Source organism: Anabrus simplex, chromosome 1, assembly GCF_040414725.1.
Source record: "Anabrus simplex isolate iqAnaSimp1 chromosome 1, ASM4041472v1, whole genome shotgun sequence".
In the NCBI taxonomy this organism is placed as follows: domain Eukaryota; kingdom Metazoa; phylum Arthropoda; class Insecta; order Orthoptera; family Tettigoniidae; genus Anabrus; species Anabrus simplex.
The window spans coordinates 1,422,098,757-1,422,117,217 of NC_090265.1; the positions used below are offsets into that span (position 1 = coordinate 1,422,098,757).

The window sequence follows — 18,461 nt, forward strand, 5'->3', positions numbered from 1 at the left end:
ACTTGCACATAGTCCAAGTGAGGATCTCTCCTCTAATGGGTTATGGACCACCGGTGGATTGTATAGTCCTAGTCGCCTGAGCACAAGGAGGGCCAGGACTCAGAATATGTCCGAGATGCCCACTCCCATTCCATACCAACTGGTATCCCGACTCTCAGGACCACTTACTAGGCCACTCAGCCGTTGCCCATGGTTCACAAACTAGGACGTGACTACAGTAACCCACACCATGAACCACAGAAATCTACATGTATATTTAAACAAAAGCCTTAGAATTATTACTTTCCTTGCAGGTTTCAACAGAGGTGATTTTCATGATTCCCTAAGTTAAACTTTATACGTTGTAGATTTGCTCAGCCTCAATGGCTTTGCTATTTTTAGTCGTCTAACCTTCATTTCAAACTGTACTCTAGGATGAAGGGAAACTGTGATGTTAATAATGGAAAAATCAATCCTTTGTTACTTAAGAATGCATTACTAGAAATGTAACCTTAGTATAAGATTGTAGTGCACAGGATATTCTCTTATATCACAGGGTGTCCTGTAGGTGCTCATTATTTTATTGTTATATATTTTCCCAACTAATCAATTATGTAACCAATTGCCTTTATGAATTTTACTTGTTTCATTACTATGTAATGAGTTGTCTATTATCTAATTATATCAACTACAAAAAATAATTTGGAACTTTATATCATGAAGACTGACTGGAAATCCCAAGTCATCTATTTTCTTGTAATGAATTAAAACTGAAAATTATCTTATTTGCTAACCTTCACATTGCTTGAACCTTTAGGACAGTTTTTGTAAAAAATCTATATAGTACTAACTCAGAAAAATTAGCATTTAATTTAGATTGAGGGTGAATAAATTAGGTATAGCAACCAATTAAAACTTGTTCCACTGAAAACAAATTTCATATTTTAAGTCTGAACAAATACAGAAACAGTAACTGAATTAATAATGGCACTACGAGAGTAGAATTTATTATGGAAGGACTCAACAGCAAAGAAAATAAACTGAAACACTGCAACACAAACCTGGCTTGTCAAATCATGGTCTAAAAGGAGTTTCTGAGGCATTTCCTTCTCATCCAGAATATCTCCTGTACTATGAGGTGTAGCAGGATCAGTAGAACCATCTGAGAGAATGCTCTTGCAGCTGGATGCATTCAGCTCTTCATGCAAATTATCAAGAAGCAGAGCTAAGAATTCTTGACAGTCATGCTGGAAAAAGACCAAGAAATAAATTAAAAAAAGATAAACAACAGAATCCAGTTACATCATCATGGAAAGATGGAAATAAAAGAGCTGGTAAAGAAGTACAACCAATTCTCAGACATGGTACACACATTCTAGAATAGGACCACAGAAGGAACTTTCGGCATTTTGAGCCTTCATCAATCTAACTGAAAGAAAAAACCAGGGTTTTTTTTCTTCTACTCATATTGCCTCTAAAAATCATTAATTCATTCATTATTTCTCCATTTCCACCGCAAGCTTGACAGTTGTTATTTCATTTAGGGAACAGGGATATCTTTCATTTATCAGAGTGTGTAGACCAGTACATAGCCAATGTTATAGTGAGGTCTATTGTACTGCATGTATCAGTTAGGTCAGTTATACTGTAGGAGAGAGCATGCAATTTATACTGTGTATTTATAAACTAGTAAGATAGGAGTGAATATCCAATGAATCTGTAACCTGTAGGGCATGCATTCCCAAGTGGCGGATAGGAAGCCTCACGGATAAGACAGCTGGTTTTGAATATTGTCCAACAGAATCTGTTGATCAAAAGTCAGCTCGATTCCCAGCAGCTTACAATGCTGGGACACCCTCCCTCTACAGATCTTAAATACACAAAGTCTGAGGGCTCAGGGTTATGAGGGCAAACATCTTACAGTTTACTTGGAGGAGAAGATGAACTCTAGTATGGCAAGTGAAGTGGAGAGGGTGAAATACATTTTCTGAATAGGGCCTGTATTGCAGTGCAGTCCACAAAGAAAAGATCCCAGTTAGAAGTGACCTAAAACTTTGCAGACAGTAGTTCTAAAATTCTTGACAACATTCTATGTGGAGGAATGGCATCCCCGGTAAGGGACACATTGCCAAGGCTTGACTAATGGAAGAAATGTGGGAAGATTCCTATCTCATAGAAAAACAAGCCAGCTTTACACGTTCCTTCTAGCACCACATCTATTGTATTGTATTTATTCTTGAACATAACAGGCGTTCAGCCCCAAATATATGTTCACAATAAAAAACAACTTACAAAACCAGGAAAAAGGAACAAAGAAAAATAAAACAACATGAGACTCTTAGGGCATGCCATGAGGTCCATCAGATACTCCAGAAACGTGACACTCCCTAGGGAGGATCACCACAGAAGTCATCCTCAGTCCCTACATGCCATGCCCATCGACCCCGCTGGATGAAAAATAAATAAAATAAATAAACTACTGTTGTCCGGCCATGTCATCATCCCTGATGAGAAAAAGACCGCCCTCCCATGACGACACAACCGGCCCTATCCGTGGGGCCCGAAAGACACCCCCAACCATCCCTACCAGATGACAGTGCAGCTTTCTCACCATTCCATTAGTGGTCGACCTTGTGAGGGTGTAACCACTCTCCTACTGTACCCTGTCTCTCTCCTCCTCGTTCCGCATATATATCTTTTATTTCTAAGTGGTAGGCCCGTCCTACGCCTCCTCTTCTGGGAATGTCCTGCTCTCTCTTACCAACTACTCCTTACTATCCTTTACTGTACATAAATCGTGAGAAAACTGCACCTGTCCAAATCTAAAACAACAACAACAACAACAACAACAACAATAATAATAACAATAATAATAATAATAATAATAATAATAATAATAATAATAATAATAATAATAATAATAATAATAATAATAATAATAATAATAATCTACTAATAATACCAAACTGGAGCTCTACATACTAATTGGCTACTTGAACTAAATACTCATTAACTACCCTAACCTACTAGATATATCAGATACAAGATCATTTTTGCTGCAGGAGTCACCGACTCCTCGTTACAGCACACTCATCACATGTCCTTATGCAGTCAGCAACTTGTGTCACATTCATTGTTCCCTAACCTACTCCTGTACAATTCCAAAACAACGATAGTTAGCAATTACATTCAATCCTGCCATATCACAAACAATAAGTCCACTACCGTAGCACCACATCTAGACAATACAATGATACAAGACACTTGAGAGAAGATCCACTGATAGCTGTGCAGTGTGGGGAAAATGATACGAGTGGGAAGAAATCGTGAGACCTCGGATCCAGGTATAAATTAATATACAATGATACTCACAGAACAAAAAACAGCACTGGAAGTGTATCTGCAAAGTGCAATGGCTCTGTCTCCAAAGTCCAGTAGTATAATGACCACTAGACGAAGATTGTCTATGTCATAGATGGCAGAAAACACAACTTCTTTCTTCAGCACCTATGCCCTGCAAACAGGTCTACCTGCAACGACCAAAGATGCCTTCCTGGCAGTTCTTGAAGAAAAACTGCCTAAGTGGCTCAAGAAGAAATATACTTTATTGTTACCAGTGGTCTTAACACATCAGATGTCCATACTGATAAAGATATGGAGAGAAGAACAGTGACGGTCAGAAAATTCTTGATTGTGCAGAAACACATGATCTGGTCATCAACAACCCCTGGTTAATACATTTCCCAAAAGTATACTCTCAAGTACCCAATACGGATCTAATTATGAAATTCAATATGCGTAATGATAAGGAAGAAATTTGATATCCCTGTTTAGGTCCCCTCCCCTTATTATTGCTTCACCACTACATACTAATCAAATAATATAAAGCCTAGTGCAGAGGTGTAAGCTCAAACTGGTGTGCGGGCCATATGACCTAATAGTGGACCACTGATCGAAACAAGAAATTTCAACGTGGAATATAGGCCCATATATTTTATTGAAACTGATGTAATATAAATGTAACTTAGAATCACCAAGAAAGATGGCCATACAGTTTGGGTCACATAGCATTTGGGAGATAGTATGTTTGAAACCCACTGTCAACAACAATATGGTTCTCTGTGGTTTTATCATTTTCACACCTGGTATTCACATTAATTAAGGCTATGGTCACTTGGTCACTTCCTTCCCAGTCCTAGCCCTTTCCCATCCCATCATTGCCATAAAACATATCTGTGTCAGTGTGATACAAAACGACTGAATGATATACAAAAATAATATATGAACAATGAGACAGACGAGGGCATACAATTTTAAAAATTTACTCTGGCAAGTAGGAAGTCTGGCATAACTTCTGGTCTATGTTCTAAATCTGGTGAAATATTTCGGCTTGATGCATCTCGTATAAAACTTATCGAAAGTTCATCTGTAAACTGACTTCTTAATTTGGATTTGTTCAGCTTTAAGAAGAAAAAAAGAAATCAAATATATGTGCAACCGCTCACTGAAGGTATCTTAGAGTAAACTACCATGCTGCCTGCTACAGAGCCTTGTTTTCTAGGAACAAGCATATTACCTCTGATGGTAGATGACATAACTGATTTCATTCAATTATTTGAATCAAGCGTTGTTCTGTGCAGTATTAGATAAATTGATTACTAATACCTGCCAAAAAAAAAAAAAAAAAAAAAACTAGGTAGGGTGGGTTGTGATAGTTTGGGTACAAAGGAGTAAATTGAAAAAAACAATTTACTGAATAAAGCTTAATTTAATCTTCATACGCACACCAATTTAATATATATTGTCTACTTTGTGGCATTATAAAGCCATACAATTTATTTCCCTATAACATGAACGGGACTTGTTAAATCTGCTTTGCAAGTATTATTGTGCTGAGGGTGGTCATTTATTAATATTTAATATCATCCACCAGCAACAATGAATATTATCAGTTGAAATCATTTATTTGGGACTAGTTGCATGGAGTGCTAAACTTGAGGCCATTGCGCATATCATCTTTCGGCAAGGCGGCACGTTTGGCCTCTCTGCACTTGGGATTTGAGAGCCAGCACTTGGACAAGAGATAGCCTCATCTGACAGTCAATAAAGGCAAGCCACACACATGGATTATGCGACTGATTTCTACACAGATCCACGCTAGGATCTTCTCTTTGATTCAGTCAAAATGATGCTATTGTGTGGCTTTTTATTCTGGTAAGATGTGTGGTCCTTATTTTAATAGACTGTGTGTGTTGAGCTAGTTCTCGGTGTATTCACTTCTGGGATAGGTAAGTACATTTTTCTTGGGGTGTAATGACACTTTGTAATATGCTACGTAATATTATTTCTGCACTGTTCATCAATTCTGACTACCAGAGTGATTTAAAAACACTCAACAAGTGATTCTCTATTCATATATATGGCTTTGGTGTTGAAGTAACCAAACTGTTAACTTGGTATGCTAGTAAGCTGTGATATGTATTTTTCTGGTAAGCAAAACTGACTAACCTAAGAGTTTATGCTAAACATACATTTGTTAAGCCTGGCTTCCAGCAGTTTCACCCCAATTGGCGGAACTCCCATTCTCTTACAAACTATCCACTTCATTGCTGTATCGATAATGTAATCTAATCAATATAAGAAAATATTTCCACCTAATCGATACCCTTCTTTTATTTAGCCTTTGGCTACTTATAAAAATAACAGGACATGTTTCGATCGCTTTGCGACCATCATCAGCTGCATACACAAAAGCTTAGACAAAACAGCATTAAACAATCACATAGGTAAATCTTTGTTGACTTTGAAAGAGTAATGTTAGTAAAGGACATATGGGTTGGAGGGGGGGGGTGTTACAAGGACGTTAAACTTAAAATGAAAAATACTATCTACTGTATGAGCTAAAATGTCTTTGGTATCATTTTGGTCCCGAAGGCTTGATAAAAACACTTGTTTAAAAAACTAAACATTTTTGGTGTTGTGATCCTGAAGAAATGTTTTTTGCTGAAGAGTGCTTCTTCTTTGCTTGACTTTTAGTTTTCTTCCTCGTCACTTTGTACTGTACTTTAAAGGCTGATCCTCTTGTTTATCCTTTTCTAAATGGAAAGGGTGTATCCGCTGTTGGTTGAATTAAAAATTGAGTCGTATGCGTGAACAAACGTCTATGTTACCTTCCCTACATTTTGAGAAAAACGGCAATAAAGATGACTGTTGACCGCGGGACATGCCTACGCGACAGAATGTAACATAGACTTTTGTTCCGTAAACCAACAGCTTCGAAGTGCACGCGCTCACTCATTCGCAAATAATGGACGCATACAGAGGAGAATAGTGTTATTTTAAAGTTTTAGCCTAATTATAATGATCTGATGCGTACAAATACTATTCCATTAAATATAAAACATAACTGAACACGTTTCTTTGCAGTGGTTAATATTTTCTTAGAAAGTAAATACTGTGCTCTTCATTCTGGTACTTCACCACAATAATTTGCACTTCTTTATAAATTTGAAAATGTATAAAACATATATTCAAACTGGTATACACAGAAAAAAAATCAATAATAGCAACACTGTAAGTTATATTATTTTTTCAACTCACTCGTAGTTTATATTCTGATGTTATTCTGCTTTTAGGTTTACATAGAAACTATGATACTCCTCCTTCAAGTATTTCACCATATCCTGAAGATCCTTCTTTTTCTCCTTCGTAATCGGCAGATCATCTGGATACAAAGGAAGAAGGTCAAAAATTGAAAATGTCTCACCAATGATGACATTTCTTGGTGTCACAACTGAATAATATTGGAATTATATTATTGTGTTGTGCGATTTTCTAACGTATACACCACTAGTGCGATTTTCTAACGTATACACCACTAGGCTCATCTTTAGTAAATTTTATCCACATAGCCTCCGTGATTTTTAGTTCCATATTCTTCACGATACCCCTGGTCAATGGTTCAAAACTTTTGAAGTCATTTCTGTCCATCTCTACTATTTCATAGTTTCTTGAAATAAAAGATTCTCCTATCACATACTTCCATTCAGAAGGAACGTGGACTGTAGAAACCTTTTTCTGTTTTTCAATTAATGCGAAGTCTCTGTCACATGGTAGGAAGCTGTGTCCCGAACAGAGAAATTTTTGATGAACTTCATCAAAAAGTCCTGAAGTAACAAATTTCTTAAATAGTACAAGATGTAGCCAGTTATTATTTTGTCCTACGCATCGATCGGACCACACAGTAAGTTTTCTGCTCTGCAAACTGCTTGGTTACAAGTTGTCAGTGATGTGTTTTAGTAAACATGATGCTATTTCTGTCGATCCCCTCTTCCCAATTGTTTCATTCCAGAGATAGAAAGTTACTTTATTTCGTCCCATGTCATGTATAGCAAAATTGTAGGAATAAAGCTGGTGTTGGTGGTGGTGGTGATTATTGTTTTAAGAGGAAGTACAACTAGGCAACCATCCTCTATATAACACTAATCAGAGGGGAAAAAGGGAAGGGATCCAACACTTCGAAAAATGAAGATATCGGCCAACGGAAGACAAGGGCCACGAAGGGCATGAAAATGAAAGACTCCCTAGCCCTCGCAAACCTAATAGCGTCGGGGTTGGAAAAGAACAAGAGTTGACCAAGGGAGGTCGGATAGGATAGATGAAAGTGAGGAGCCTGGCACAAGTAAGTGGAAGCAATGCCAGGACGCAGCTAAGGGCCCCGTGGTTGCCAACCCACGCTCCAAAGTTCAGAGCCCCTGGGGCCCCTTTTAGTCGCCTCTTACGACAGGCAGGGGATACCGTGGGTGTTATTCTACCGCCCACACCCACAGGGGGAAAGCTGGTGTTGGTAGTACATGGATGAATGGGTGAGTGTAGGGCAGAACAGAACTTGTTGCAGATAGACACAAAGCACAGTTACATTTTCATTCCTTTCGGCAATTTCACCATCGTTGTGCATGGCTTTATACGCTTGATCGACTTTGTAATGGTGCAGCATACTATCAGTCTGTATTTTTTCCGCTCTTCTTCCGTTTGAGCAGCTTGAAGTTTGTTAAACAATAAGTCACAGTATTTACAAGTGTCACTTCGTGGAGAGCCAATTTTCAGATTCATTTCATAAAAGGTTGATTGATAGTACGTAAGGCTAACTTCAACATCAGGGTGCTTTGATTTAAAGGCTCTGTACATTTTATCTAAGGTTAAATCAGGTGACAGGTACTCTTTCTCAGTTTTGTGTCGAGAATAATGACTGGGCTGCCTAGGGAAGCTGTTTATATGTTCTGTAACTTTGTTTTTGATTTCATCTGTAATACAGTGAGGACGACTGAAATGCTAGCCCCTCTAGTCTTTAGGAACACTGACCCCGTCTTTCATATTTCTCTGGAGAGTTTGGATACGTCCATGCGAAATTGAAAATGGTGCATAAGGGTAGTTTTACAAACTTGCAGAGAGCCTAATCTGTAACGAAATGTAGCTTTTTTTTTTTTTTTTTTTTGAGAAGTTGCATCTGTTAATTCTTTCCTTCGTCTGTTAGGTTCCTCTAAGTCAATACATTTCATTAAATAAAGAGTCTGTTCATCATAAGATAATTTATAAAAGTCCAGGAAATAGGACAGTTTTAATTCACAACTCAATTCTTTACACCCAGACCTCCTACATTTACAATCGAAATTATCTGTTGGTTTCTTATGTTCTTCTACATGCTTACCTCTTTTACTGATGTAAGCTTTCCCACTGTCCCTTAATTGTTTACGTTTCACATCTTTCCACTCACTGGGGTCACTTTTCCTTATCCTGCATCTGTTTTTCGTCAATTTGTGTACACTGCTTGGGGATAACAGTACATTACGATCACTACTATCGTCTGATTGCATGACTATGGTGTCGATGATAAACTAAATAAACTCAGTAATATAAGACTGAACACACCAAAACAATCTCCGTACTAGAATGTGTTCATTACATTGCATTCAATTTGTGATAATGTCGAGCGCTCGCGCGGGAAACGATGTAACATAGACTTTTGTTCCATTATTTTTCAAGTGCATTTCTCGTCACAATTTCTGTTGAGATATGCTCGAACTACCTGCAAATACAGATCCAGGGCACATCATAGATGTTTGTTCCGTGAATATCTCAAATGCCACAAAAATGTAACATAGACGTTTGTTCGCGCATACGACTCAATTGTATTCATATACATATCAGGTTGGATAGCTTGTTATACGATCTGTAACCGGCAGAAAAAAATATGCGTCTATTAGTTGAAATCGCCTGGGGAAGTGTTGTCTAAGGAAATTGTTTAGAATAAAGGAAATTGATTGAGAAATTTTGAATTTACCCCTGTCCATATCACTTCCTTTACTTCCCGCAATTATGGGTGTGGATCCAATTCTGCTGTCTTCGACCTTATGTAATAGCGGTGTGATGTGGTCAGTATGCTAGCTTGATAGCTTGATTAGGAGGGGGGAGGGGAAGTGAGGACGTGTCGTCATTTGTTTTTCACACGAGGAGGTGGCTTCTGTCTGTGACATAGTGGCTTTGTGCTTGCTTGTTACAACTGCTGGGCGTGTTTGATTCCTACCTAATAACTCCATGTATCTCAGTATACGTTTGTATAAGGGATTTATTTGTTCATTTGTCTCATTGAAGTTCTTGTCCTTATTTTCTAAACTATTCATCAGTCTCCCTTTATTTAGTCTGTTAATAATTACCAGGCCTTGTTTGATATCTGTAAATTTATGACCTGTCTCTTTCATATGTACTCCCATTGCAGAAAACCTTCTACGTTTTTCTGCATTGACCTTATTGCAAAGTTCCGTCCATACTGCACGACGTATGTGGCCTTGCACTGGTTGCAAATCAACTTATAAATTCCTGAACCCTGGAAACATTCTTCTGTGTTCCTATTAACCATGTTGTGGTTGAAAAACCTGTGCTTAGTGTTATTGTTTGTTGAAAACTCTACCTTGATGTCGTATTTCTTAAATAAATTGGTAATTACATAAATGTCAGGATTGTTATAGGTGAACCTCACGTACTATTTTGTTTGCTCTGACTGTTTTATTAAATTTGTTTGTTGTTTACATTTCCGTTTAGTAATTAACCCGTTAATAGTTTTAAGACTAAAGCCATTAAAGAAGGCCTGTTGTCGGATGAAAGCAAGTTCTTTATTCCTCTCTTTGTTGGTTAACGGAATTTCGAATGCCCTATTAATAAAGCTATAATACGCAGATTATTTTCTGTGAGTTGGGATGTAGAGAGTTGTTATGAATCGTGGTTGGAGAAAAGGTAGGCTTCCTATGTATTCCAAAGTAAAATTGGTTCCCTTTCTAGTTGTTGTAACGTCTAAAAAAGTTGATCGAACCATTTTTCTCTTCTTCAATAGTAAATTGTATATTAGGATCTAAGGTGTTCAGGACAGGGGTAAGTTCAAAACTTCTCAATCAATTTCCATTATTCTAAACAATTTCCTTAGACAACACTTCCCCAGGCGATTTTAACTAATAGATGCATATTTCTTTCTGCCGGTTACAGATCGTTCAACAAGCTATCCAACCTGATATGTTTACGAATACAATTTTTAATTCAACCAGCAGCGGATACACCCTTTCCACTTAGAAAAGGATAAACAAGAGGATCAGCCTTTATAGTACAGTACAAAGTGATGAGAAGGAAAACTAGAAGTCAAGTAAAGAAGAAGCACACTTCATCAAAAAACATTTCTTCAGGATCACAACACCAAAAATGTTTAGTTTTTTAAACAAGTGTTTTTATCAAGCCTTCGGGACCAAAATGATACCAAAGACATTTTAGCTCATACAGTAGATAGTATTTTTAATTCATTTTTAAGTTTAACGTCCTTGTAAAATACCCCCCCCCCCCGCACACTACCTCTCCCCCCCCCCCCAACCCATATGTCCTTTACTAACATTACTTTTTTAAAGTCAACAAAGATTTACCTATGTGATTGTTTAATGCTGTTTTGTCTAAGCTTTTGTGTATGCGCTGATGATGGTCGCAAAGCGATCGAAACATGTCCTGTTATTCTTAATGTTTTTATAAGTAGTCAAAGGCTAAATAAAAGAAGGGTAACGATTAGGTGGAAATATTTTCTCATATTGATTAGATTACATTATCGATACGGCAATGAAGTGGACAGTTTGTAATACGAACACTAACCAGGCAGGAAACATCGCGAATACCTATCTAAAACTTGATGCTTGTTGTTTTAAGGGGCCTAACATCGAAGGTCATCGGCCCCCTATCTAAAACTAAAGGTGAAAAGCAACAGTAAGCAAAAACATAGCATTTCTTAAAGAATGTCTAAAAAACGACTTAATACCTGAATTTCTAAAAGGGATTCAAAAGAAAAAATTACACTCAGAATTTCAACCAGCAACACAGAAAATGGTTAACCAAACTTGGTTAAAAAGGGAGATAAAATTCCTGAATTAACTTGAAATAACAAATCACGTAGTTCAACCTATTCAATACAAGTAAATAAGAAATGTAGTGTTACATTCTTATTTAATTATAAGTGGAAGCAGTACTGGTGTCGACCCCTATCTGGGTCATCATCAGCTGAATAAAAATGCAATAACAATGAATTTCTTATTTAATTATAAGTGGAAGCGGTACTGGTTTCGACCCCTATCTGGGTCATCATCAGCTGAATAAAAATGCAACAACAATGCATAGGTAAATAAGAAATTAGAGGATGAGTCTTTCACAAAAACAGTTGAAGAAGCAATATAAGATAATGGGGATTAGCACTGCTCGATTTTAAATCGTAAAATCTAGAAGAAGTAGAAGGTCAGTCACTTATATGAAGTAAGGCGCAATCTTTTGAATAGTAGCACAACACACGCAAAGTTCGGCACTGTGTCTCAAAATGTTTACGAGAAGAGGTGAACAGTTAAGTGAGCCAGCCTGCATATACTATCAGGCGCGAATTCACAACACAATTTAATAAATATGAAGTCCCAAAATTATGTAGAAGCCGAAGACGAGTCGCTACATTGAAGCAAAATGCTAGCTCCTGAAAATCAGCGCAACATACTCAACGTCCGGCACTGTGCTTTCAAATGCCGATGGAACTCGGTGAATAGCTTAATGATCCAGCCTGTAATTGTTTCGGTTGCAAAAATGTATATATATAAATAATACAATTTAATATAATTGAAGTATGTTACTAGGATCTTGTAAATTCGTTAGAACAGTTGACGTAAAAAAAAAAAAAAATTGTGAAGAGAAAAATGGTAAAAAGCGCAATACCAGAAACAAATGAAAAATGCATATGCACAGTGCGCTACTTCTTAAAGATAAGAATGCAGGTCGTAATTGAGGTAGTCCAAGGCAGCGCAAGGCAAGAGTTTAAATTTGAATGTTGCAAAGACCCAAAATGCAGGTGGCACTATAGTGTACTAGTATACAGTTCAATTCGGAAAGTAGGGTGTTTTTTCCTTTTTTTTTTTCCGAGAGGAGAGGCGAAAAGAAAAGATAGTGTAAGTTAATAAAGGAGGAGGATTAGTAGATAAGAGAAGATTAAAAGGATTGGAAGTTAAAACAGGATGGGAAAGGACAGGATAGGGAAATAAAGGAGGGGTAGTTTAGGGTGGGTTAGGAGGGTGGGTTATTGGAGGTAGAAAACATGGGTAGAAACCTGTGTAAGGCATGGAAAATTGAATTCGGGTTTAGAAATTTAGAATTTTGGAGAAGATGAATTAGGAAGTCAAACAAGATATTGGGTTTTTCAGAAATGTCGTTAAAAACCCAAAAAATAACCAACAAAATTCGGTTGAAAAACGAAATCCGTTTCTTATACAAGAAAAAATCATTTTTAAATAACAGATTATATGAAACACACATAGAAATTGCTAATCTTCTCCCAAGTGCACAATGGAACCTCTTCCTAACTCAAGTTGATAATAAATTATTTCATGAATTATCAATTAAGCAACAAACCCTTGAGAAAAAACTCAACATTCTAAAGAACAATTCTTCTTCACATAAATATCATATCAAGAACATAAACACACCTTCCATAACCATGGAACAATTCCATCCTCCTATTGTCAATTCATCTAAAACAACTCTGAGTGACGATGAAAACTTAATTCTTTCAAGGGACCTCAAACACAATTGGCCCAACCTCAATACTCTCAATATAGCCAACAATTTAATAATTGAATCTGAAATAGCCATAAACGCAATTTACCCTACCCTGTGAACCTATTTTGAACTGGCAATATCGCCGTAGAAAATCTTAATCTTTCTATATGTCTAAGCGGATGGTTTCCCTCGTACTACTACGTGCTTTGGTGATACTCATCGAACTTATTTATATTTCTTATTGTGGACTAATGGCAACGTCTTTGGATTATCGCATTTCTGAATTGTACGGACTGTTTCATTTCTCTTCTAATAAGTGCTGCAATCTTCCGCTAGACACCCACAAAAGGTTTCCCCTCCCCAAGCGCTCTTCTACCTATCAGAGCGCGGCTACTTCCTGATGGAGAAAACCTCGCCATTTTGACCCCCGTCTGTACGGATTGGGAAGTCATGGCATGCGGTTGTGCTAATTGGATTCTTAAGATGTTGGCGTCATGTTGGAGTATAGACCCCGGCTAAGGGTCTTGAGATGTGGGTTTTAAACCCAAATTACTTTGTTTCCTGCATCGTCCTATTATGATACTTTTCAACTAATTCTGACCAGGGAAACCAAACTCATCAGCAAGCATCTGTAAGTATGTGAGGAACTAGCTCATCATGCCTGAGCGTCAGCTTCACCCAAGTAAGTGGTTTCATCATTTGGCAAGTTATATCCTGTGATTATGAAACTGCAAGGAAATTCGTGTGATTCGTGTCTTGAAAATTAACTCTTTCAAGGTGGAATTTCGTGAAAATAATTATTTTGGAAATTACTAAGCGGACGGACGTGTGGTTAATTCTAATAATATATCAAAATTATTGGTATGTAAAGACTACGAAAATAAGGAAATCCTTTTTAAATTAACTATCATTTTCACCCGTTAATGAACTTCATTGATCATGTAAATTCAAAATGTGTCGGGCACTTAGTGCCCTTTATACTGCGTGAGGTTCCGCAGAAGCATATAATTCTGGTTTCCTTGGTTTAAAAAAAAAACCTTGCTTCTATTTTTCTGGTATTTTAAACTTTTGTGTTTCCTGATTTTATTTTTTGTTTCTTGCCTTTGTTGTGCCTTGTACCATGATTGGTTTGCGGGCGTATGTTTTCGTTGCTATGGTAACGATTTGCCTTTGGGAGCATGATGGTGATTGTTGCCTGTGGGTTTTGCGTGTTTATTGTGGAGCCTGAGTTTACTTAAGAATTTTCGATTTATGTGGAAGATTTCTTTGCTCCTCACTTGATCTCTTACGGTTTTCTTCCTTTTCCCCCTGTTTATCTGTGTGTGATTTCCGGTCGCTAATCTTATTTGACCCCTCGTAGTTTATTTATTGGGCTAGAGTTCTATGCTCCTGCGAAGCCTCCTCTTATTAAGAAAGTTCAATGAAACTCGTTAATTGAGTGGCTTTCCCTAGGTTTAATACGTTAGTTTTAATTTCATTTTAGTAAGTCTAACAAAGGGGCCCCGTTTAAACCTTCTGTGAACAATTTAAGTTTTAATTCGAATCATTTTCTGTTTTTATGGTAATGTTATCAAAGTGTACTATTTCTGGTAATGGATTTAGTGTCTTTAATTTGTACAATTTTCTGTTTTTAAGTTAATGATTTCCATCAGTATCATTTTCTGAAAAGGACTACGTTTTTCAGTTTCATCCGTGTATTTTCTATTATTCACTAATTGTTTTTTTGAACTACTTAAAATTCTTTTATTCCCTCAGATAGGACGATGTTCTTTTGGTTTCATGTTAAGTTTTCATTCTTTAATTAAAAGTTTATTTGATTGAAACCAGTGTCTCCTTTTATTATCTGTGTGGTTCAGCGCCGAAACAAGGAATTTTTATCCATTTCCTCTGGGAGTTTTATTTGGGCCTTGCTGGGTAAGTAACTGTTGGATGTAATTTTCCTATCCTTGTGACTGATTTCCTTAATTTGTTTAATAAACATTGTTTATTTAACACCGGTTTATAGGTAGTACCGACCGGTGCATGTTTGCTAACCGCTAGTGTAGTGACTTACTGCGCTGGTGGTTTAGTAAAGTGGTAGCAGAAAGCTCTGGTTGTCTTTTTTTTTCTTGAGGGCGCTGCTAACCATTGTCCTCCTTTCCCCTTTTTTTTCCCCTGGTTAATTGTACTTGTGATGGCGTTGAAGCGCTGGATTATGAAGGATGACTGTGTATGGTAATTATATGCATAATTGTGAAAAGAAATGCATTCATCTTGTTTAAAGGTATTACCTTTTGTTTCATGTGATTATCTTCATGGAGTTCTGTATCTTTCGCCTTCGTGGTGTTTTGGTGTTTCGGGTCATGTGTACAGTTGGTAGCTCTCCTCTACCAGCTGTTTGGTTCCGGTGTAGCTGCTTCCTCGTTTCCTGCTTCTCAGGTGACCTGTATCTTTTCCTCTCTTGTTTCTTCATAAATTGGTGAGTACGGCATTATTGATTTAATTTGGAATTTGGTGTATTATTGTAAACCTTGAAACTGTTGCTAGTATTTATATTTGGACACAAATCGATTGAGCTTGGGCTTTGAGCATGCTACGGTTTGCAGTGTGCTCTCCGTGATTCGTGTGACATATCTGTTTTGATATTTTAAAAACAACGTGTGTGTTCTCTATACTACTTCGGTGTGCATTAATTGTAATTTCTACTTGGTAAGCTCGTGTGATTTTATTCTCCGTGTGAAGTGCAGTTGGTTTTTGGTTTAAAGTGTGATGTGATAGTTCGTGATCTGGGAACGCTTTATTATATTATTTGTCCTAGCATTGTGTTTTGATTCCCAGATTTAGTGTGGTGATTATAATTAGTGTTGTTTCCTGGCCTGTGTATTTGTCAAGGTGTGTACCAACATTTTATATGAGAAACTACTGTTTCTTAGTGTGTTCTGCTGTACTAGTACTGTCGTGTGAACGGAAATTTTACTTAACCTAAATTTAGGCCTAAGCATCGTGTGTCATTCATTTGTGCCACTGGTATTGTGCCATCATATATCGGAAATTATCTTCTCCTAGCATCGTTATTACCTGGTGCCACGTATTTTAATTGTTTCTGGTGTAGTGTGATTTCCCTGGCGGTCGTGTTTTCCGTGCCCTTTGTGCATATTTATGTATAAAATCGACCTTGGGCTTGCTCGTACGGTTTTCATGCTAGCTCTGATTTTTCTAAATTAAGTGAAACCTAACCGGTGGTGAATTATTTATGCTGGTTTTGGATTTAATACGCTCTATTGTGTATCAGTAACCTTGGCCTGGCAACCTTATTTAACCATTATTGTTTTACGTTTTCATGCAGTGTCTTGTAGCCAGTTACGTCATTTACTGGTGTGATAGCTTGGCAAGCCTGTAATGCCTGTATTAACCTGTGTAGCATCTGTTTTGATTATTTATGGCCTGTTGATGTGATGGCTCTGCTTTTGTTGCGTGTTTGCTGATCTGTGCTAGCTGTGAGGTTGGGGTTTGCAAAATTGCATGAATGAAGTATTTCATTTTTACCCTGTCTCGCGGTTGGTATGGATTGGCGAACTGCTGGGCAGAGGTTTGAGTCATTCACCCACCTCGTCCTTAATATTATGTGTTATGGGGAAAGCATTGGTTACGGTTGTATACGGTTAACTTGTGAACCTTTTACCTGCGATGTATGTGATAATGTGCTGTTGGAAACTACCTTTGGCCTAATTGATATCGTTCTTATGCTCGCCTTGCTTCCTTTGAAAATTTATTGAGATCTACTGTTGAAAATTGTTTGGTAACCTTTCTGGGCTACTTGGGGTTCGGTCATGCTTTCTAGTAGTGTCATCTTAACTTGATTTTGAAATTATATCTCCTGTATGATTTTTTCTGGAGTTCTGGGGGCTGTCGTTGGTGATGTGTTCGTGTGCCTGCTGGGCGATTGCTGGCCTATGCTGATTGTGGGACTGGTGTTCGCCTATGGCATGAATATGTACTATTCTTACCCTGTCTCGCTGTTGGTGTGGGCTGGTGAGTTGGTCAGGGGTCACTCGAGTTATTTCACCAAGGATTCTGTTTGTATGAGGTTATTGTGTAGGCGTTCGTTGTTGTTGAATTCTGTCAGGCCGTAACGGTGTGGATGCCTTGTTGACCATGTGTCTGGACCTATTAAGGTCTTTACTAGTTCATCTGTCCTGGTTATTGGTTGCTGGTAGTCTTCTATTTCTAACGGGTACCGTGCTCTCTTATTAATTTAACCTGTTCCATTGTTGTAGTGTGGTCACTTAGTGTGTGGCTTTCCTCAAGTTTCTGGCTCATACATTTTGGTCTTGCTTTAGTAAACTTATGATTTCTGAAAAAGGTTGTCCTGTTAACCTCCTTGCGGTTAGGTCTGGTTCATGTGTGGATATTCTTAGGTAGCTAGTAGTTTCTTGTATGGTTTGTGGTACTCTGTCATGGTCATTGTGTTAATGGAATTCCTATGTTGTGAAAATTTATAACCTATTTGTATTTTATTGCATTCCATTTTGAGTTGTGGATTCCATCGGCCTCCCTACCATTTCTACTGTGTTGGATTGCTGTTGAGCTAATGTGATCTGTAGCCTGAGGATGGAAAAGCCTCTTAACCTAATAGGATTGGGTGCAGATCGGTGTTGGGTGATGATATTGGTACCAAGTATTTGTTGTTTGGGGTTTATATTTCAGGGTGGGCATGATAGTTTCGCAGCATGTCGTTGAGGGTTCTAAGTGTCCCTTTTTCCCTATCGGGGTCTGGCGCATGCATGTTGGAGCTAGTCATGGTTATTTTATGGTTTCTGCGTTGTGTTGTTGGCTCATTATGACATGTCAGGTATGGACTGGTTGTTGGTCTTATTATAGTACCTTGTGTCTTCGTAGATTTGGAAATACCCTTCGGTGTGGGTCTACTGCTCTGATGGAATAACTTTAACTTGTGTCATGTAACTTGTTGGTTTGGTGTGTCCTGGTTTCTTCGCTTTTGGTCTCACTGCATTACCTATTGATCTGACGTTATCTTGTGTTCTTTTGGTACTTCTTGTTAAAGCTCAGTTAATGTTCACCTGTCACTCCTTGACCTTTTTTTCTCTTCAGTGGATCTAGTTTGTCTTTTGACAAGGTTGTTTGGTCATCTTGCCGTTCTATGGGATTATTAATCTGGTATGGGACGGATTGTTAGTTCCTGGGCGGTACCGAAGTCGCCCAACTGTTAGATTATGGGGTCTGTATGTTGTGTTCCTTTATTCTTCATTATCGTTGAGCATTTGCTAACGACCTGCCATCTTTTCTGCCATGTATATTTTATTTTACCTTGTTTCCTGGTTGTATGGAAAGGTACCTGCTTAGCGGTAATGCGGCAGTATGAATCTGCG

The 18,461-nt window shown here is 37.8% G+C and overlaps 1 protein-coding gene across 3 annotated transcripts in view; it reads right to left on the bottom strand.

Annotated features, from left to right (window-relative positions):
- Positions 1 to 18,461, bottom strand: part of LOC136858382 (uncharacterized) — a 523,023-nt gene that overhangs the window by 408,544 nt on the left and 96,018 nt on the right. For all 3 annotated transcript variants that reach the window (XM_067137884.2, XM_067137885.2, XM_067137886.2), the window contains exon 5: positions 1,041 to 1,226. In XM_067137884.2, the coding sequence (XP_066993985.2) occupies positions 1,041 to 1,226 (186 nt within the window). The remainder of the gene's footprint in view (positions 1 to 1,040; positions 1,227 to 18,461) is intronic.